Raw genomic sequence first — 23,379 nt, 5'->3', positions numbered from 1 at the left:
CAAAAGCTATGAACCCCAGGAGCATGATGAATATCGTAGGCCAACCAGAGCCGTCATGGAAAAGGTAATGATCATTATTTTTCATGGATGAAACTCACACTGTCAATAAAACCTTTCAAATGGGTGGATGTGTGTCCATCATGTTTAGGCATTGCTGGAATCTGTTTTTTCTCCTCCCACTCCCCAAAGTCCTTTTAAGAGATTGATTGTTTAATGTTGAGCCTTGTGTTATTTCATGTTGCTTTCTGTTGATATCTCTCGTATTTGAACTAAGAAGGCTAGCTTATTCACTGCTAAAGCAGGAGCTAGAAAGGGGACATTACGGGGCTATCACGATAACAAGGGTATCTAGTGGTCAATAACAATAAGGTCTTATTTTTAAGGACAGAAGGACCATGGGCATTCTGCGTAATATTGTTATCATGCCAAGTCTTGAAAAAAGATTCTGCACTATTTAAATAATGATAAGAGATATAATATACTTGCAGTTAGCAGGACTTGAGAGTTTCCTGGGAGCCAAGGACTCTAGCAACAATACCGGAAGGCAGATACTCTTACTAGACTGGTTTTACAGATGCAGACACTGAATCACAGGAACATAGATAACTTGCCTAAGTGTGTCAGTCAAGGTCCTGGCAAGAAACACATTCAAATTGGGTAACTGGAGAGTTTATTAAAGGGATTATTTTCCAGAGTATTGGCAGGGTTTAGGGAAACTGACACAGAGCTAGCAACATTGGGACCCATTTCTACCCCGGGACTGAGGAGATGGGGGGAGCAGTCTTGGAGTCAAAGCTGTACCAAGGGGACTGCCTGACAGGGTCTGTGTATTTCAGGAAAGAGATGTTGCTAGACCCAGAGACTCTGCAGGAAGGGAGCTGGGAGAATAAACTCTTCTTCTCACTCTTCTTCTAAACTCACTCTTCTTCTGCCCTTGGAGCTTCCACTGGCTGAATCCCACTGGGAACCAGAGGGGAAAAAGAGCCATTGATACTGTCCCTATGGCTCAGCCTCCGGGGGCCCAGAGTAGGAAAAAGTGTGGTCTAATTCCAACACCAGGGGTCCTAACCACTGCCCCATGCCAGATGCCTTCAGTTTGCCTTCAAAATGAATCCAGGATTTAAAAAAGTTCCATAGAAATGTCTTAGCAGCCCCAGACATCATGTATTCGCTTAAAATTTCACTAAACTTCCATTTCTAGTATTACATAGCTCTGGAAGAACAGCTTGTCTTTCTCTCCCCGGGCTGCATGAAGTTCAGGTTTATCTTTGGCTCTTGATGACTATGTGTTTTGTTACTTCACCACACTGTGAAGTGTTCTTTTATTTTTGGAAGTGTTTTTCCAATAATTGTTTTAGTTGAGAAGAAGCAAGTTCTTATCTGAAAGTGCTCTTTTTTTTGAAAGTGCTCTTTAAGTCAGGTATATCTGGGAGTATTTTGCAGTGTCAAGAAAGTATCTATTTCTAAAAAAAGACAAGAAAATTGCCTTTTAGTGTTTTTGTCCAAAAGCCAAATTGTCTGGAGAGAAATAATCCTCCTTGTGAAGAGGCAGATAAATGAATAAATAATTGTTTTAATATTAAAATGTAGTTATTTCCATAGATACCTGACTCATAAAGATTAATTATGCAGTTGTGTTTCCGAAAGTCTATTTAAATAATATGTAGCAATGACATAATAAACTTCTAACGTATTCAAATGCTTTAAACTTTTCTTTCAAAAATCATGCATATTTGTTTAGTGCCTGAAATAAAGATGAATAGAGTCAGCTTTCCATTTTTATATTCATTTGCTACAAGATACATTTTGATACAAGTAACAATAGGACTTATCAGTTACAATGATCTTGGTTTTTATATTTTATTTGTTGAAAAAGTGTAATGAAGATTTTATATGTTCAAAAGGGATGGTATTATGATCAGAGCAAGCTATTTTTTGTAGAGAGTGGGGAGCCCCAGGCCACCCAGAGTTTTCAGCCAGTTATGGGGTGTGTGGTAGTCACAGGCCTTAGCATGGCTGCTAGTGGCCCTGGTGGACAGTCAGCTCGTTGAATACCCTACTTGACTGTAGTGGTAACTGACATCTGTATACAGCTTTAAAATGTGCAGAGTATTCCCATGCATACATTATTTGATCTAGTCCTCAGGCTTCCGAGGAAATTGTTATTTTTTTAATCATCAAGACACAAATGAGGAAAGTCAGTGTTTAGTTTCACAGGTGGTGGACAGTAAAGCCAGAATTTAAACACATTTTCCGACTCCCTGGTTTGGATCTCTTTCTAATTCTCTGATGCTGGCTCACAAAGTCTCACCAACCCAATCAACTGACAGAGAATTAGAAGTTTGGTTTACTGTGGGGCTTTCCCAGAGAAGACCTGATCAAGATTGAGTAAGGATGGCAATATAACAGTTTAAAATTGGTAAAAACTGTGGGGTGAGGGGCTTTTCCAAGAGTCAATACTTATTGAATAGTTGATGATCTTTGGGGGAATTTTTGTTATTAATAATCAAGTTACTTGCTGCCTTGGCAAGTGTCTCCTGGGGTAATAACATAATGCTGATGAAGTCTGTGTGTGTGTGTGTGTAAGTAAGTACAAGGTAAGTCCTTGGTGTCCAAGGTGTGTATTAAGGTAGATGGTTTAGGTTTCCAGGGTTCCCCTTGTGGCCACTCTTCAGCCTGAGCTGAAGGAGAGATACTGTTTGGGACTGTGACTGACCCAGATCTCCACCAGAGCTGCAGTGTCACAGCTGCGCACCAAGTGTCTGGGGTGGCTGGTTCCACCTCTGCATCGAGTTTTTCTGCCCTTTTGCTCAGTGATCCCTTGTTAGATCATTTGATGGGACAGGAGCTGCACAGCAACATTTAAGACTCTGGAGGTCACACATCTGAACATGCCACACATACTAAGAGAATCAGAGTTTATGGTCAGCTCCTCAGCCAGAGGTTGAGAGTGTCCAGATTAAATCAAGAGATTACATCCTATACCAAATATGAAGAGGCCACAGAACCCAATATGGCACAACCACATTACCGGATTTATTTGTTTGCTTGTTTGCTTTCCCTTCCCCTGTCTTTGTCTCTTTTTTTTTCCACTTATGTACCATGTGATTTCTCTCCTGAGCTCCATACCATTCTCTGTCATATGTCCTATTCTCTGCTGTCTGTCTGGTTTACTCTGTTTACTTACAACTATCAAAAAGTCATCGTGGCCAACACTCTCTATGACCCTTTTGTATTACAACTCTTAAAATTTTTAGTTCTCTTTATTAACTACCTCAGACTACCTTGCATTTCCAAGTTCTTGAAAGAGAGATCTTATTGATCTTTCTCAGCCAGGCCATAGGCCACTTTTCAGCCTAATTGTTGGCCTCCCACTGGATCACCGGTCTACCCTTGGCCTAGTAATCTGTGCCTGAGGTGAGGAGTGTGGTCATGTGATGGGGGCATGGTCCTGGAGGCAGCAGGTGTTGTGAGTGGGTCACATTCCTCAGAAAGCCAGATGCATAGGCAGCAAAGATCTATGTCTTTTGGAACATGTCTCAGTTTATAATACCTTCTACTCAGCCTCCAGCTCCCTCACTCTGGCCCAAGCCTCCATTGTAAGCCCTCAACCTAAAGTCTGCCCAACATGATCCATAAGTACCAACACCTTTTGTCCAGTTAAAGCCCTTTACTTGGAGGTAGTGGTTTTGATCCCTAAACCACTACCTCCAAGGAAAGTGCATGTCACTTGATGTACAAAATTGAATAGAATATGGCCCCTACTTTCAAAGAGTTACAGTTTAGTTAGTGAAGTGGGCCAGTACACTATCAACTAATTTTTAGTGTGTTCAATGCTATTACAGATTGGTATGACTAAAATGTATCCTCAGAGTCCCATGGTGAAGGTTACCAATTCTGCGCGAGTAGAAAGAGAGAGCTGGATAAGACTGCACAGAAGATCTGAGATTGTGAGTGGGTTTTAGAAGATGAATTGGAGTTGAGAAGGGAGTGAAGGCATTAGCATAGCCAAAGAGCTGTAAGTCACAGCCTATCAGACAACTGGTCTGTCTGAAGCATGAAGTAAAGGCATGGGAGCTGGGTTCTGCTGAGATATGAGCTGGAAATGTACTGTGGAACTGAACTACTGGAACAGCAATAGCTAAACAGGGATTCGTACAGTTATGGAGAAAATGTGTGAGATAGAGAGACATGGAAAAGAAGAGTCAAGCAGTGATACATTCCATGTACAATCTTACTTAAATTTCATATTAGAAGTGCACAAGCATCATTTTTTGTTCAATTTAACTTCATAAGCATTACTGAGCATCTAATTAATATATGTCAAAAACAGCTCAGAAGAGAGCTATATTTATGTGGCCTCACAGTTAACCCCATGGATATGGATATCTCCCAAGAAGACAATGCAGAGGAAAAACAAGTGGAGAAGGGGGAGTGGGGGAGGGACTGACGTAGAAGATATCTCCAAATAGCATGATTGAAGAAGTAGGAGGAGAGACAGGGGAGAGTAGAGATAGAAGCCAAGGGAAGAGATTCAGGAAAATGGGAGTGGTTAGCAGTGTCTAGGGCTGCAAAATGGTCAGATAAAATAAAGACTGTAATTTGGCATTTAGGAAGATTGTTATGAGTGGGATATAGATCAAGGAGCCAGTGGGGATTCTGGGGGTACAGGGTAGCAGTAATCACCTCCTCATTTCACCTCACGCTGACTCTGCACAAAGGAGTCTCATTTCAGTCAGTTTCAATATTAATACTTCGTTAGCAGCTCTTGGAAAAGGTTTGTTAAGGAAGGAGACTGAAGCTCTTGGCTTAAATGAAGGTTCTGGATTATTTATGGATTTAATTTATCCCTGTGATTCATGTCCCCAGTTGACACAGGCTCTCAAGAGTTAGTTGCATTCTTTTCTTCTTTAAAAAGTAGAAAGAATAATTAATCATAACTGACTTGCACTAATAGAGATTTTAATAAAACTGGGCTGAGCTCGGACTAGGAGGTCGAATAAGCAAGTGGAGAGTGAATGTTCCTCTGGGTGCGCTCAGTGCACTGGCATAATTCTTAGGACTGAATATAGCATTTAATCCAATGAACTCACAGGGTTTTCATAAATGCAGTTGAATTTAAAGTCTGTGTAAACACATGGAATACATAAGTACATTTTTTCTGGGAATTTTAAGCCTCCCTATAACTTAGATAAAACTTAAAAAGATAATCTTTTGTAAATTTGATTACAGCCTCATTTAAATTAGTTTACCTTCCATGGAAATCAAGGAAAAGACTGACAAGCTCCCCTTCCCAAATACTCAGCCTTTCTTTGAGGATAAGTGAGGGGGCCTGAGACTTATCACCATCTGGAGTTTAGAGATTATCTTCCACAACTTCTCTGTTTTGCAATTAGGAAACAGGGCCACAGAAATCCCTTGTCCAAGGTGCCTGTTTCATGCCAGAACTAGGAAAGGAACTGAGTTTGGGGTACTTGCTATGGGGCAAACCCACATTACTACTGATGCTAGCAAGAGAAAAACAACACGAGTAAAACCCTAACAACTTCTCTAACTTTGCTCTAGACCTCTTTAATCCTACCAGAGTTTTCTTTCTAAAGACAAATCTGAATATGTCAGTCCTCCCATGTAAAAGCCTTCAGTGCTTCCCCATTGCCTATGGTGTAAAGGTCAGACTCCTTTGAATAATAACCCAAGCAGTGCTAGTTCTCTGGTCCTAAGTATCCTGTCCCATCCCCTCAAGCTTTACCTTTCAGACATACTTACCCACATGTAGTCCCAGACTCATGTTTTCACATGTTTTTCCCTCTCTCTTCCTGAGACTCCCCTTCCTCCTCCTAGTGCTTAACAATGCCAGTCCATCTTACAAACTCAGTCTAAGCTTAACCACCTCCCAGAAGTCTTCCCACACCTTTTACCTTTGTGCTCCCTTTCTAGGATGTGGCATCTCTCTGGTATAATATCTGCCTCATTGATTGGCAGTCATTTGTTTATATGTTTGACTGTTCGACTAGAAGATCCGTGAATTCAGAGAGAATGTTGCTCAAGTTTACATCGTGAGTACGCAACACCTAGAATGGATAGATGCCCCATAAATGCTTATGGAATTGAATTGAACAATGAATCCAGACAGTTACGAGCCCCTAATAGAAAATTTAGGTGAGATTATCCATGAGTCCTTATGAATTTGAAGCTGTGCTCTTTGTCCCCTCTTCCTTTTGTTCTCCATAACCTTATGGAGAAATTGCTTAACATGTTGTTTCCCAGGGACACCATATACATTTATTCCTCCCACTTTGCCCTTGTCTGTGGCATTACCTCTGCCTGGCAAGCCCAGCCTCCTTGTTTATGTAGACGTTATCGACCACCTGTGTGTGTGAGATTGTAGTGGGCTCTTGTCTTTACCTGTATAACTAGGATTCCACATTCCAGGCCCTGTAAAGTCCTACTCACACTTGCATCCTCTTCTATCCAACAGTCTCAGCTCCAACACTTTAGCATTTCCTCTAGGCAATGCATATTTGATATTTAGTATATGCTGTCTTTTATGATTATTTTTCATCCTGGGCACATTTTACACCAATCCAACTAAATTATAAGACTCTTGAGGCCAGGAATTTCTTTAACTTTAGGAAACACCTTAAATGTTGGCCAATAATCACAGGAACTTGGGTGACTTTTTCATGGTGAGGCTCTGTGATTTCACTGCTGGAGTCAGCGAGCGTGTTATTCATGGTGCAGGTTAGGACGGCTGCGGTCAGGGATTCTGGAATTGAAGAGTGAGAAGGTAATTGTCCAAGTTCATTAAAATAAATATCTCCAAGATGGGATCATATAAAGATTTCCTCAAATTGCAGTAATTAATAGACAATACAATAGCAATTAAAATCTGATTTTTCCCCTCAATAAGTATTTAATGAATGAGTAATGTCCTCTTGAAAAGGCTCCCATTCCAATTAAAAGCCAACTGCAGTAACACTTCAGGCTTCCTGCTAGGAGGTGTCATGTCATTTATTGAAAGAAAAGAAAACAAAATAGGACAAACACATTTATTAATAAATACAGTTTGTTAAAGTCCGGTTAGAATGTATGGGTTAAGGAGAAGTAATCGGAAGATCACTGTAGGAAAAAACTTTCAGATCTGGTACCAGGGAGACCTCTGGGGAGGATGCAGCGGGAGAAACTTCATGTTCTAAAGGGAAGGAGCCTCCCCTGCCCCTTTTTCCTTCTCACTTGCTTGATTCCACCAGAAACCACCAAAGTCCTAGGAATAGAAGGCTTCCAGTTCAATAGTCACACTCTGTCCAAATACAAAAAGCGGTTACAATTCAACTCAACACAGAAGCTTGTGTGCACATTTACTGAGATACCACATAAAAAGTTAGGTTAAATATGATTCTGTGGTTTTGTTTTTTATGTGTTTTATTTTGTTTTGAAGGTATATGAAAGTATATTTTGAGAGGGTGTTCCTCTCAAATCTCAAAGTGTTTTTGGTGTAAAAAGGCTGCTCCACAGGATCTCGAAGAATGCATTCCAAGGACCCCCACACAGGAGATCGTGGTGTGGCACAATGGTTCGTTGTGTGGAAGGCTGCCCCTGGGTGCCCTCTTTGTTTGTCCCGTCATGGGAAATCAAGGCCAGAAATAGAATCAGTGTCCAGCAATCCCTTCCCATATTAAAGCTCAATTCAGTCCTGCATCCAGCTCATTTATTTAGCTTGTGGCCCCAGCTTAATCTGTTGCTGTGCTGAGGTTTTCAGGCTCCCACCTGGAGCCTGCCTATGGAGTCCATGTGGCTATCAGCGATGCGACTGCTGAGGTCACCTGGCTATGGAGAGAGGATGTGTGAGTGCATGGGGCATTACTGGGTGGGGTGAGGCGGGGAGAGAGTGCTTCTTTTTCCTCCTGGTATTGTATTACCAGGAGGTTTGGGTTTGGGAGGGACTGGGTGCTTTTTCAAAATGACCAATCAACTTCCTAGGTTTTTACAGGCTTTTTGATGGATCTACCCCCTAGTTAGACTGATAGGCCTTTATGGTCCAGAACCTTCCCCTGTACCCCCCAGTAATCCGGTACCAGAGGGGGGAAGGGAGGCGTGTTAATTCCCGGTGAAGCAAACAGGCTCATGGTCCTAAGTACTGACGGTAACAAAAGCGCGACAAGCTATAATAGTTAAAATATTTTAGTACGCTCCCAAAGATTGAAAAAAATATCATTCTTTTGTTTTTTTGTATGTGTGTATGTTGGGTATTATACTATACTGTATATGTAAAACAAAGAAGATGCCCGTAACCAGTATCATCTTGCTTTCAGTCTTCACTGGAGCTAGTAGTAGAAAAAGCCTTAAATATGCCCTTCCCTGTTTCCTTCCCAGGGACAGCAGGGAAAGAAACTAGATTGTGCTCAAAGAAAAGGCATTGGGAACTATTTCAAAAAGACATGGCCCTTTCACATAGAAAATCAATTATATGATTCCAGAGACAACATAAAACTGTGGCAAAGGGCAGATTTTTTTTTTCTATAAATATTGTTGAGATGCCTAGTTAGCAATATGGGGAGAGAATCAATCTAAGCAATCTAGTAAAATAAATACCAAATGGAAAGTATAAAAACTGAACCACAGTCCAGCATGAAGAAAATAACCTGAACATTTGTCAAACTTTAGTGGAGTTACACTTTGCATGCTTGAGCTTAGACAGGGCTAATGATGACGTCAGAGCAGATAGAGATTCACAGTAATTGTCCGGACTGCCCAATACTGTGTCCCTAACATTTGGCTCACAGTGGGGTTAGTAACTATTTGCAGAATGTGGAGATGCATGTATGTCTCCATGAGTGTGCGAACCCTTCATCTGACAGGCTAAGAGAGTTTTCTGTGTGCATATGCCTGTCTTGGCTGCCTCTGAACCCTGGTGGAAAGGAGATGAGAAGATCTTATGGGGCCATCAGGTATTACTTCTGACACTTCAGTTCTGTGCTATTTTTCATGTTTTCTGGGAAGAAGGTGCAGAAGAGGATGAGATTTAGAACTGAAAGAGAGAGAAACGGTTCTTTCAAGGCTGTAGGATATGGAGTGCATGTGTGTGGGGGAGGGGGGATGAATTTCTAAATGTTCTTTAAGTAATTTGAATCCTCTTCCTCTTTTTGGGATGGCAAAGAAAATGGTTGCCTCTCTGGCTGATGGGAAAAACTGATATATTTTAAATAGAATGTTAGAGGAGAGCGCTACAGATATGTTAGACTACCAGAAAGATGAACAAGTGGCTCCTACAGCAGCTAAGCCTGAAATATCCCTGGAGGCAAAAATGACAAAACAAGCTGTCCTACTTCGGGCACATCATGAGAAGGCAGGGTTCTTTGGAGGGGGGGCGGGACTAATACTGGGAAGAACAGAAGGCAGCAGGAAGAGAGGAAGACCAAATATGAGATGGACTGACTTTATAAAAGAAGCCACAGGCATGAGTCTACAGGAGCTGAGCAGGGCTGTTGAGGACAGGGCACTGTGGATGTCACTCATTCAAAGGATCGCCAGGGGTTGGAGTTGACTTAAAGGCATGTAATGTACCCACTTTCTTGCCTCATGTCCCTTTTTAATAGAGTTCCTTTCTAAAAGTAGCTAATGGAGAGTGACAAGCTGAAAAAGGAGTTCCTTCATCTGGATTTTTGTTGATTCCGTGAATAAGTGCCTACTATATACCTTCAGAGAGCTATAGAGAAAAGGACTCTAACACATAACCCTTACCTCGGAGTTTATCATGTAAAAATATCTCGTCTTTCTTAGTGTTTTCCTGTGGCATTGTGTTTTCAGAGATGTTCAATATTAGACTTCTGCACATTAATAGCCTTAGAGAATACGGATCCAGAATACATTATAGTCATTTGTCTTGGCCTTGTTCGTGCGCTGAGTTCATCATTGTTTTATTTTCAGCACAGCTCCTTTTTCCCTTCTTTCTGTAGAGTTATTAATAGTAATAGGAGCTTCCCAGCTTCAGTCAGCAGCGTGCCTGGGAGGGATGTGTAAAAGAGGTAGGAGGGTTTCATCGCCCAAGTAATCTGTATGCCAGGGAGCACCACTCCATAGACCATGTTCTTTGCGGCCGATGTAGTTCCTAAGGGGGACGGCATGGAGGGGTGAAACACGGCAACCAGGCCACACAGTGAGGAACTGGAGCCCAGAACTAAAGCCCTCCTGCCCTGACCTCAGGGCTAGACAGGTTAAGGGTGGGCCAGGTGGAGGAACCAGCTTGCAGTGGGAGGAAAGAACAAGACAGGCAGGCAGACCACAGCACGTAAGCAGTCATGGGGCAAGCCTGGAAGAGGGTCTGAACACAGAGAGCTGACAGCAAGGCGTATAGAGGATGATTAAGTGTGGTGGTTAGCAAGAGCAGCTTTTGGAAGCAACCCATGTTCAAGCAAATGTGGTGTGTACATACACTGGAATATTATTCTGCCTTTAAGAGAAGAAAATCTTGCAAATGCTACAACATTGATGCATCTTGAGAATATGTGAAACAAAATGTACCAGTCACAAAAACCTAAGTACTATGTGACTCCACTTATCTGAGGTTCCTAGATTAGTCAGATCCATAAAAACAGAAAGAATGATGGTTGCCAGGGACTGGGTGAAGGGGAGATCAGGTGTTGTTTAATGTATACAGAGTTTAAGTTTTGCCAAGATGAGAAAGTTCTGGAGATTGGTTGTGCAACAATGTGAATGCATTTAACATTACCAAACTGTACACTTAAAAACAGGTACTATGGTCAATTTTACATTATGTGTATCTTGCCACAATTAAAATTTTTAAAAATCAGAGGTATTCTAAAAGAAAAAAAGAAAAGCAGCTTTAAGGACAGGCTCTCTGTGTTCCCATTCTGGCCCAGACAATGAGTAGATGCGTGCATTTAGGCAAAGCAGGTAACTTCTCCGGGCTTTTTCTGTATTCTGGGAGTGACAATAATGGTACCTATACTACAGGATTGTAGTGAGGATTAAATAAGATACTATATGCCAAGCCCATGGCACTTAAAAGAACACGACAGTGTTAGTTTTCACTACTGCTATCAGGAGAATATGTAGCAATTCAAGTATGTAGACAGGTGATTTGGTTTAGAATGTCTGTGAGTAGTTTAAGGCCAGGTACCAGGTTCAGACTGAGGGACATGACTTCGGTTCTGAGTGGGGTCTGTAAAGAGCAAGGTGGGGACTTACAGCAGACGTCCGGCGGGAACTGCTGCTGACCTACCACTGCTCCCGGATCCAGTCATCCCCCTGAGATAGTGTTGTCAGGTGACCCAAGGGGGTAGAAAACACAATCAGAGGAAGGGCATCGAGAGGGACCTGACGGCAGCTCAGTGAGCCGAGGGGAATTTGTCACAGTTATTCACACAGATACTCCTCTAGGGGGGAAGGACTCCTGACGTTTCCCTCCCCTTCAGCCAGGTGGTGTTGGTCCTACCTTGCGAAAGAACTGCAACTCAGAACGTCATAGGCCTTTTGAATTGAACCACCCTCTTGATTTCCTCCAAAGATGATCAGATTGAAAAACAACCACAGGTCAGGGGGTATCTTCTTTCAATACTGTGTAGTCTTCACCACACTGTTATCACCTGACAAATCCGTAAGGGGCAGACACTCTTGTTTCAGAAACCTTTCTGTTTCAGCCATTTCTGCTTATGTTGTTCTGGAAAGCAAGCCCAGCCAAGGACATGACGTGGGAGGCTTTCTTAATGTCATGTCAGCTCAGAGGTGTCCCTTGTTCCAGCCTCAGAACATGGGGTGACACTTCATAGTACAGCCTGCTAAGAGAGCGGGCAAGGCCTCCTGGGATTTATTGGGTTGCTAATCACCCCATTTGCAGAGTGATCCCATTAAATTATCCTGCCACTCTAATTAAGGGAGCTCAGACCAGAGCCCATGTTTAAGAGCTCTCTTTGTCAGTTTCATCCTGGGGTTTAAATAGAATTTTTAATGTTGGTAGAGCAAACTGAAACATTTCCTAATTCTGCTAAAAGTAGCAGAGGAACTGGAGACTGGTGGGAGGGGGCCTTTCTGGTGAGGGCCGCATCACTGGTGGGGAAAACAGGTGGCATTTGCTGGAAGAGGTCACTTAAATCCCTTTCTGGTTTCCAGTAAAGTCCTGCGTGCAGTGGATTCAATCACAATTTGCAGGTTTAGATGTCAGAACGCTCATTTCCATAAATAGGGCTGGAAAATGTAATCACCCCTTGCTGTTTTCAACTTTGGAGTAACTTTTCAGAACACACTCTTTTAATTAACCCTGACTTAGAAGAGGTAAGGTCAGAGTTCCAAGGCAGCTTGGTATAATTTGATTATAGAAGAAGATCATGAATTTTTAACAAAGTTTTTTGCTGCCACTGCCTCTCTTTTGGGCATGTATATGTACTTGGGGCTGGAGGGGTAGCCCTGTTAGGGGGGCTATTTTCATGGAGATGTCTTGAAGCCTACAGTAACACACCATGCTGGCATTTCCCGAGTCAGGAGCACCTGATTGGTGGATGTTTCTTGCACGTGTGGTGCCAGTGACAGAAGAACCCTTTCCTACCTGCCTCACTGCAGAGCCACTCTGCTCTCCTTCCCCTCTTGCCAGTTGTGCTCCAGAGAAGAGCCTTGGGCACCTAGGCTACTGACGTGAGCTCAAGTCTGACTTTGGGGAATTTCTGATCTCCTTCTTTTCCCTGACTTCCTTTCTTTCTCTTGAAGCAATCATTTGTGCAACATAGTTTCTGTGTAGTCTCTGATTTTCATTACTCTGGACTCTGCTTGTTCTTCCTTGGGCAGTTTTCCTCAATCAGTAACAATATAGTGTTCAAGACACTGGGCTTTGAATCAGGACTGGTTCAAACCTTGGTTTACCACTTATCTATCAGCAGTATGACTTTGGGCAAATTATTTTGCTTTCTGTCTCTCAGTCTTCCCAACCTTCAGATTGAGATAACACAATTATACTTACCTCTTAGCCAAGTTATAAGGGTCACTTGAGACAATGTAAGTTAGGTGGTGTGGTGGAAACCCATTGTAATACTCAAAAAATGTGACTTGTTGATGGTGGGTGATATTATTTTTTTATTTTAGTTTCTTGTTTATTTTTCTCCTTTGCCTTTCCTTTCCTTTCTTTTTTAATTTTTAGAGTTGTTTGAGAAAAACAGGTGTTTTTTCCTCTTAATTATGTCCCCCACCCCGCCATTGCTCTGTTTTTGAAGCTGGGACACAGGTGACAATAGGCAGTAGCCAGTAAGAGTTGGGCTGGGCACTGTGTGCTCTGCCACAGGGAGCTGCTTAACAACTTGCTTCGTTCTGTTACTGTTCTTCACTAATTAGTAGTCCTCAGTGACCTAAGAGTAATGCAGGGGAAGCACTTGAATCAAGAAAAGCAAAACCATCTGCTTGGGAGGGGAGGGTGAGGGACATCAGACTTATTAACAGTGGATACCATCTCTTTTTTTTTCAGGATTACATTTTTTAATATACTGAGTTTTGACCACTCTGAGTATCAGAATCTTGGTTTTAATAGTACCTGAAAAAGAAGGTACTATTGAAGACCTTATATTAAAGACCTTTAATTGAAGACCTCATAAAATGGACAATAAGATATAATAAGGGTGACTAACTCATATTCTATAATGAGTATTGTGTATTATTAAATTAAATATTCTTAGACAATGGAACTTGACCCTAAATTTCTCCTCCATTGGAAACCAGTGAAAACATAATACAGTAGAGTCAAGATACAGTTCTCTCTTGGACTTGTTTCTTATTTCTCTACATCCTGAGAATTTTCTGCTCTAAGATATCTACTTCTATGAATAATTACAGGGAGATTTTAATTTATGTCTGTGCCGTTACCCAAAGTGAAGTCCCTAAGAACCAAGTCAGTACCCACTGATAAGGAGCTCCACGCCTTCTAATGTGCTTGGTGGGACAGTGAGTGACAGTTTGACACAGGAATAGCCACACAGCTCTCTGCTCTCTGCTCCTTCATCACCTCCTTCCATGAATATTCATTGAATGCCTACAATATTCATTGAATGCCGAGTGCTGCTTGGGAAGAAAAAGTGGTGTTTAAAAAATGCATGAGGTTCTTCCTTTTGAGGATCACTTGAGATCCTCCATACCCAGGTTTGCTCAGGAAGATGGGTTCTCTCCAGAAGAGCTGGGGCCATGAATTTGAGTTTGCTATAAACAGCTTGGGCAGAAAGAAACACTTCCTGTTGGTGTCTGAGCCTAGCATGTACCCCTAATTGGACAGAAGTCTGGGTGCTGTAATAATGGCAACATCTCCAGAGAAGTGGCGATCAGGGGAGCAGCTCAGGTGTTCCTGTCCCATCCCTTCATGGATGCCACTTCCAGAGGCTTCTTACGCTCCTAGTGACATCAGCAGCTCCCTCTGAGCACGGTGTGGCAGGCCAGGTGCTAAGAATTTTGCATTTAATCCGTTTAACAACTATTACCATCTTCTCCGTACAGATGAGAAAGATTAAGTAACAGACCCAAGCTCAACAGTGGCAAGTGGTGAAACCAGGATTCAACCCAAAACTGACCCCAAAGACCATGTCTTAACATTTTTAACAAGACCTCTTGAAAAATCCAGAATTTTTACCTTTGTCTCCATCCTCTTCGAGTTAAAAATGCTGTTGATTCACACTATTGTTCAAGATATATGGAAAAGGCAAAAATGTTTTCTTACTTGATTTTATTATTTTTCTGCTTTGTATAATTGTTAATATTGTGGTAGTGTACTGTTTTTACTGAAATTGCATAACATTTCAGTCATATTGGAGGTTAAATTAGGCCTGTGTGTGGTAGCTGTAAAATTATTTCTGTGGGGAAAAGAAGCTCTAAGTCCCTAACACCTAACTTATGAAAGAATTTTTAGAACGCCACAAGTTTGTAGGTGGGGGACCAAATGTATAACATGGTATATAAGATGCAGGCCCAACCTTCATTCTGTCTCAGTAAGACATTTATCAGGAGAGATGTAGTAATTCATTTAATGTCAAATGCAAATACTATTCCCCTGGAATTGGATTGACTATTGCACTAGTCAGTGTTCTCTGGAGAAACAGAAGGATATATGTATAAGAACCAGTAGGGTATATATAAGAGGAGATTTATTATAGGACTGGCTGATGTGGTTATGGAAGCTGAGAAGTCCTACGGTTCTCTGTCTTCAGGCCTGAGACCCAGGAAAAGTTGGGGATATAATTCAGCCTGAATCTGAATGTCTGAGAACCAGGGGAGCGCTGGTGTAAGTCTTGGAGTCCAAAGATCTGAGAACCAGGAGCTCCACTATCGAGGGCAGGAAATGATGGACATCCTAACTCAAGAAGCCAGAGAGAGAATTTGCCCTTCCTTCACCTTTTGGTTCCATTGGGGTTGGGGGCAGAGGGATTGCATGATGCTCACCCACAATAGTGAGGATGAATCTCTTTACTCAGTCTACTGATTCAAATGCTAATCTCTTCTAGAAGTACCCTCACAGATACACCCTGAAATAATGTTTCATCAGTTCTCTGGGCATCCTTTAGCCCAGTCAACTTGACACATAAATTAACCATCGCAACTTTTTAATCCCCTTTAGAAGTGGAACTCTGTCCTTTAGGTTCTGTTTGCTGTCATGACTTTGAATTAAGTACAAAGTCTATGTCCATAGATGTTTATGGCACTTAAAATGGTATTGAACCCAACCGAATTTCTAAAAATATTAATAAATACAGAATTTGTCTGCTTGTGTTTTAAATTAGGTTAAATAACTTGCAGATCTGTTTTTGGACACTTTGAGTAATTTGCCAACATTCAGCCTGTTTCAGTTACCCTGGCCCACCCACTGGTTCAATAAAATTAAGGATTTTAACACCAGGCATTTAAAGGGGAAAGGGAAAAGAGGTTCATTTATATGAAGGCAGAAACCATTTGGTTTCTCTCTTGCAAGAAGAAAGAGAGAATTAGTACCTATTACTGTATTTTCCTACTTTCCACTCCAAGTTACCATTGTCCTTGGCAGGCAAGTGATCCTCAAATTGTAATTAATCTGCCATATGTATCTAGCTGAATTCCCTGGGGTGTTCATTATCACGCACCTTCCTGGGAGCCCCTCTAGATCTCCTGACTTAGAATTTCTGGAGTTGGGGTTTGGTAAATCACATTGCTAACAGCCCCCTAAATGCCCTTGATGAACTCTAAAGTTTGAGAACTACCGACAGACATTTTTCCTTGGCATGCCTGTGATTGACAGTGAATGTGATGGTAACAGCCCCTTTTATCCAGGAGTTGTTTTGCTGGACCTTCATTTTTTAGACCCTTGACTTCTTTGGGGTCAATTCATCAGGGTCTATGGAATATTAGTTTGTTATATTGCCTCAATAAAATGTCACAGACTGGGTGGCTTAAACAACAGAATTTTTTTTCACAGTTCTGCAGGCTGGAACCCAGGAGCAAGGTGTCACAGGGTTGGTTTCTGGTGAGATCTCTGTACTCTCTTCTGTGGTTTTCCCTCTATGCATGAGTGTGGTTTATGTCCTAATCTCCCCCTCTTATAAATACACTAGTCACATTGGATTAGGGCCCATCCGTATAACCTCATTTTTACCTGATTTACCTCTTTAAAGGCCCTGTCTCTAAGTATGGTCACATTCTAAAGTGCTGGTAGTTAAGACTTCAGCATAAGAATTTATGAATTTTTTTGGAGGGGGGAACAGTTCAGCCCATAACAGTCTAAATGGATCTTAAAACACTGTGTGGATAAATGAAAGATGAACACTTCGGATTTCTTACAAAGTTCCTTTACCCATCCCGCCCTCTGTCCAATAGTGGGAAGCCTACTTCTGATTGGTCTCTTGGTGTCTCTCCTCTAAGGCAGCAGGAATGAAGTAGGGACGAGGAAAACCTGCTTTGAACTGGTGCTGTTTCTCCTAAGCTCCATATCTATGAATGTAGGCGAGTCTAATTACTACTTGCTCAGCTTCTTTAAATGATTATGAACAATGGTTCTTGAAAGTAATGTGAGAAGCTGAAACTCTTTTCACATTGGATATTGAGAAGATGCCTTTTGCGTCCTCCCCCCATTTTTACTGCATGACATCTGTACTGATTGTGCAAGAGCAGTGGCTGTGAAAACCGTGTGTGCTAAAGCATGAATTGAGTCGGTAGCACCAAGCTGTGCTAGTAGTCCTTATAATTTTACCACTGTGCATTTGCATTGCAGAAAAAAATGCCAGTTTCACTTTAAAATGCCCTTGATGACATAGTAAAAAATTATTAAGTTTACTAAATCTTAACCCTTAAATACCCAGCTTTTTAAGGATTCTATTTGACAAAGTGGGAAGCATCTATAAAGCACTTCTGTGCATAAACATTCAGTGGCTGTTTTGAAGAAAAGCACTTATGTGATTAAATTGTCAACCAAACTAGCTTCTTTTTTTCATAAAAGATCATTTTAACTTCAAAGAACAAGTGATAGATTAAATATGATTATTCACATTCATGTAGCTGGCAGACATGTTTGCAAAAATGAAGTGAGTCTCTTGCTTCAAGGGAAGCAACTGACAGTATTTGTTGCTCATAATAGCATTCAAGCTTTCAAGTGAAAATTAGAATTTTGAAAAACTGTATCTGTTACTGTGATCTTGATAGCTTAGCAACTGTTAAAGATTTTTCAGGTGAGGTTGGTGATTATTAAATGTGATTTAAAAATAGTATGTAATGAAATATGCCAATATTTGGAAACCTCCATAACTCACTAAAAAACTGTTTTCCAAATGACCAATGAGGATACTATAAAATCATGCATGGGTAAAAATTCCATTCAAAGTGCAAGGTAGACCAACAAATTTTTATGTAACAGAGTATAAAAAGTTCATTTAGAAAAGTACCAATTGTCAAGATTTGGCAAATTATTAGAAAAGAATGTTCATAATTATCTTAAAAGGATTATTACAAATATACTTTACTTTTCCAACCAGATATCTGAATTTTTATCATTTACTTTAACCAAGAGCATATCATAGCAAAATGGATTAAATGCAGAAGCAAATGTAAGGATTTAGCTATCTTCTACTTAAGCTAAACATTAGAACTGCAAAAATTTGAAAAAATGGCATCTTCTCACTAATATGTTTCTGTTTAGAAATATACATAAAATGTATAGAAATGTCATTTAACATGTAATGGGTATATTATTGTTATTTTAAAATGAATAAATGTCTATTTTTAAAAATTCTCAGTTCTAAAGATGCTCATCATCACTAATCATCAGAGAAATGCAAATTAAAACCACAAAGAGAGATTACCTCACATCTTTCAGAATGGCTGTCATCAATGAATCAACAAACAAGTGCTGGCGAGGATGTGGAGACAAGGGAACCCTCCTGCACTGTTGGTGACAATGCAGACTGGTGCAGCCACTGTGAAAAACAGTTTGGAAATTCCTAAAAAAATTAAAAATGGAACATCTTTATGACCCAGAGATTTTACTTCTGGGGATTTATCTGAAGAAACCCAAAACACTAATGTGAAAGAATATATGCATCCCATGTTCATTGCAGCATCATTTACAATCGCCAAGATTTGGAAGCAGCCCAAGTATCCATCAGTAGATGAGTGGATAAAAAACTATTCATACAATGGAATGTTACTTGGCCATATAAAACAAACTTTTACCATTTGCAACAGCATGGATGGACCTAGAAGGTTTTATGCTAAGTGAAATAAGTCAGTCAGAGAAAGGCAAATACCGTATGACTTCACTTATATGCAGAATCTAAGAAACAATATATATGAACAAATAAACAGAAACAGACTCATAGTTACAGAGAACAGACTGATGGTTGCCAGAGAGGAGAGGGACTAGAGGGCTGGGTGAAAAAGGTGAAGGGATTGAGAAGTACAAATTGGTAGTTGCAAAACAGTCATGAGAATGTAAAAGAACTATAGCATAGGAAATATAGTCAATAAAACTGCTAATAACTATGTATGGTGCTAGTTGGGTAATGAAAATATCAGGAGTAACACTTTGTAAAGTATATGGTTATCTAATCATTATGCTGTACACCTGAAAGTTGTACAAAATAATATTGAATTGAAAAAAAAATTAAATTTTAAGTGAAAAATATTCTCAGTTTTAGTTTCTATTAGTGAATATCAGTGGATATAACCTACACAAACAAAAGCTCTCGGGAGCCCCAATAATTTTTAAGAGTGTAATGGGATCCTGGAACCAAACAATTTGAGGACAACTCAGTTAGGGAGACATTTTTCTTGACTACTCCGTAGTAATTAAATGAGTTAAGTTTGATTCGCACTGCACTTAAAGTGAAGTGTAGTCACTGTCTGAATGCTAAATATAGTGAGCTTGATTTTTGCTTTGTTCTCATTGGGAGAAAAGTATTAATGAGACTCTATACCAACTTATTGTTGTGTATAGATTAATGCCTGTTTTATCTTTCCTAATTCCATATAAAGTTAGATAATTGTGAATAAACTGGAAAATAAAACCCTGTATAAGAATTTATGATTTTGAGAGGTTTGTTTTAATCTAGTGAAAATACATTTAAATTAGCAGGGGTTAAAGTCCACCCTGTAGAAAGACACTTGGGATTCTTGTCAAACATGCTCTTCCATTCGGCCCCTATTTTGTCATTTTCCAATTTATAGAGTGTTTGTTTCTTTCCTTCTTACCGCTTCTTTATTTATTTCCCCCATCTTTCCCCTTGCCTTATTATAGCTAAAGGTATTTCCTTATGTGTGCAGTTTTTGGTTGCTGCGTGTGTCCTCTAAGAAAGATGCTGAATTGGTAAGTATGAGCAAGGCATTGACAAAGTGGAGGCGCATCTTTGCATTCTCAGCTCCAGGACTTAAACAGTCTTCCATTCAGCATGTAAAATTCAACACCGGAGTTCATGCTATGCTTCTATTATTAGATTGCTAGAGGCTGTGAAGGAAGATGAGGGGAAAGGATTTTAACTTAAAACTTATACCTTCTAGAAGAAATGATGTCAAAATAAGGTCCACTATTATACTATGTTCTTCATAGATTTCTTTCTCATTTTTCCCCTAGTCCAAGAGTCATTCCCGAGTTGGCCTGAAAACAAGCGTGAAGCAAAAGGTATGTTTTCCCCTCTGCTTTGTTCCTTTAAAAAGCAATTATTTGGTGGATGCTTTTATTTTTTTCCTGAGGAGAGTGACTTGTTTTAGAAGGCAAGGATGTACCCTGGAACAAGGTATTTCGAGGTCTTTATTTACTTTGTCTCCATAATTGTAAAACTGGAGTTGGAGAGAGATCCTTGAACTGAAATGGAAGGAGAGATATTCTGGAAACCCAGTGACAGAATCTGGGGATTTTCCATGGCTCCCAAGCAATTCTGAAAGCGAGGTCAAGAACCTGCTCTTCCACATTGGGCTCTTTCATTTTCTAAGCCCTTCACGGTGAAGGCATTTATTCATAGCTCAGCTCATAGTTTTTACTGATCTTCATTCTCTCAGCACTGGCTGTGAAGAGTGATTGTCACCTGTGACCTGCAGTGAATCGGCTGGAACATGAGCTTCATGAGTCAGAGAGAGTTGGTTTCAATTCCTGGTCCTGTCATTTTACTAGATATGTGAGCTTGGACACATTTGTATGAAGAAGGTGATCATACCTACCAGTATAATTTATTTTAGAAATAAAATGAGATAATAGATGTGAAACCCTTATATCCTAGTCCCTAGCACAAATAGGCACTTAATTTTTAAATTTGGTAATATTTCACTGATACAAAACAATAGAAAAATCCCAAAATCTTAATCCTCAGACACACACACACATACTTACATTTGTTGATTTATTTATTAACTTGATTTTCTCCATTATCCCTAGCATATGGTTTCTAACCAATGCATAAGTACTCCATTTTGACAGGGGTACCATTATCTCCTTGGCAGTTCATTTCGTTTTGGATCACTGAAATTGTAAAAATTTAAAAATATATTTACTCACATAGGGTATCTTATACTTTCTTGCCACTGTTGCTATTTCTGCCCTGGTAACTACCTAGAATTCGTATGCCACATTCTCTCTCACATATGGAAGCCTTCCCTAGATTAGGAAAGAAATAGCTTCCCCCCAAATTCTTCTATTTTTGTACATTATTAGTATCACAGTTTTTTAAAATTGTTCCTCATATGATATATTTCTTAGACCCCCATGAAACAGATTGCTTGCCTTTGGATCTTTTTCCATTACCCAGTATCATTCTCAAACATCCAGGTAACGTTTTCACTTTCATCTCTGAAGAAGTACACGCTGGGGAACTCTCAGGGGGCTAATGGGGCAGAGATAATTAGGCAGGGGGCCTTCCACCACCCATCAGTTGTCTACTTAAGCCATAAGCCTGTGTAGGAAGCTGAGCTTGTCGCCATCACTTTTTTTAGAGGCACTTCTCAAAAGGATCTCCTTTATTTGGACTAGTAAACGAAATGGAGATGATCCAAGAAGGGAGGGAGGAAGATGTATCAGCTCTTCCCAGTCTCGTACACTCAACTTCCTCTCAATTCATGTTCAGCAAATTGGAAGCTATGAAGCTTAAAAACTTAACGCTGTTATGAAATGATCAATATTCACAGAGGTTAAGTACTGCATAGTAGCCACACATTAAAAAATATAATAATATGTATTAATTTAGCAAAATGCCTTGACAAGGACAAGTATTTTTTAATGTTCTTACATAGTCCATGTTAGAATGTTAACCTATTATTTTTTCCAATATAAGTTTAAAGGCATACAACATGGTACCTTGATTTACATTTATAAAATTATTACCACGATAGGTTCAGCTAACATCCATCCATTCATATAGATATAAAAAGAAAAGGAAAAAGATAAAAAGAATTTTCTCCTTGTGATGAGAACTCCTAGGATTTACTCTCAACAGCTTTCCCATGTATCACACATCGGATCAGCTACAGTCACACGCTGCACATTACAACCCTAGACTGACTGACTTCAAAACTGAAAGTGTGTGCCTTTTGATCATATTCCCTCAGTTGCAATCTGACATTCCAAAATCTTAATCCTCAGACAGGTGGAGGAGAGTAATGGGGGAATAACGGGGACAACTCTAATTAAACAACAACAACAACAACAAAAAGCCCTGACTAGTGTGGCTCAGTGGATTGAGCACAGGCCTGCGAACCAGAAGTTCGCTGGTTTGATCCCCAGTCGGGGCACATGCCTGGGTTGTGGGCCAGGTCCCCAGTTGGGGGCATGTGAGAGGCAGCCACACACTGATGTTTTGCTTCCTCTCTTTCTCCCTCCCTTCCCCTCTCTCTAAAAGTAAATAAAATCTTAAAAAATAAAAAGGGATTTAGGTTTTTAAAAAAAAGAAAAAGAAATCCTCAGACAGACAGGCACACATTTCAATTATGTTAATTTCTGGTGATACATAGGACAATGATATAAATAGGCTTATTAGAATTTGGAGAAGTTCATGATAAACAATTGTTCTTCTAATGTGGATGTTTAAACTGTTTAAAGTGCTTACCTAACCTGTCAGGATAATGGATTTATTAACTTAGAATACCATTCTTGCTGTCAATTGTTGGGGAAAAAACACTTCAAGAATACAAAGCATCCAAGAGGTATTTAAGAAGATTAAAAGAGGTAACATCTATGAAATTTCTAAGGCTAGTGCCCAAGTAGACAGTAGCTATTTTTATTAGAGAAATATCATGTTAGTTGAAAAGAAGGTATAATAAGAGCTAACACTGACATGGCAAACCTGACATGAACCTGAAGTGTGCTTCAGGTTCAGTTATGAGCACTTAACAACCATCAACTTATTTAATACTTTCAACACCATTCTGAGGTAGGTGTGCTTGTCCCTGACAAGAACAGGGTCTGTCAAGACAATGAGCTCACACCAATAATTTCAGCAGACTATGGTATAAAGAATTCTTAACGGGTTGTAAAGTTGTTAACTAGGTAATGGGAAGAATAAAAAGAATAAGGTGGGGGGGGTGGTAACCCCAGGATTACTAAAACTTCTTAGATACTTTGAGCAAGGGTCCCACATAGTTGAAATTCAGACCTCTGAGGAGAGGGTACCGGCTAGCACACAAGGAGGCTGATTCTACAGTTACTGGAAAAAACCCTGCAAACTGGATTCAGTGAGTCTGCAGGAAGGTGAGATTTGCCACAAAGGTGAAGCTCAGAGGCAGTGCACTAGAAGCAGTACCAGTTCCTTCTTGCTCTTCCAGCTCTGCAGCCCCTCTAGCACTCCCTACTGGCAGAGCTAACAAGCCAACTGAATAAGCAGGAATGTTTTGCAGAGTCCCAAGCCTCACACCACAAATCTGGTTACAGAAAAATGGGTTTGTAGGTGAGAAACA

General features: G+C 40.3%; 1 protein-coding gene across 1 annotated transcript in view; it reads left to right on the top strand.

Moving 5' to 3' along the window:
• Positions 1-23,379, top strand: part of RASGEF1B (RasGEF domain family member 1B) — a 506,625-nt gene that overhangs the window by 78,134 nt on the left and 405,112 nt on the right. Inside the window, exon 2 of the mRNA XM_024579065.4 lies at positions 20,072-20,119. Coding sequence (XP_024434833.2) covers positions 20,072-20,119 — 48 coding nt within the window. The remainder of the gene's footprint in view (positions 1-20,071; positions 20,120-23,379) is intronic.

Source organism: Desmodus rotundus, chromosome 4, assembly GCF_022682495.2.
Source record: "Desmodus rotundus isolate HL8 chromosome 4, HLdesRot8A.1, whole genome shotgun sequence".
NCBI classification, from domain to species: domain Eukaryota; kingdom Metazoa; phylum Chordata; class Mammalia; order Chiroptera; family Phyllostomidae; genus Desmodus; species Desmodus rotundus.
The sequence above is the reverse complement of the archived record's forward strand: the minus strand, read 5'-3'. Positions and strand labels throughout refer to the sequence as shown.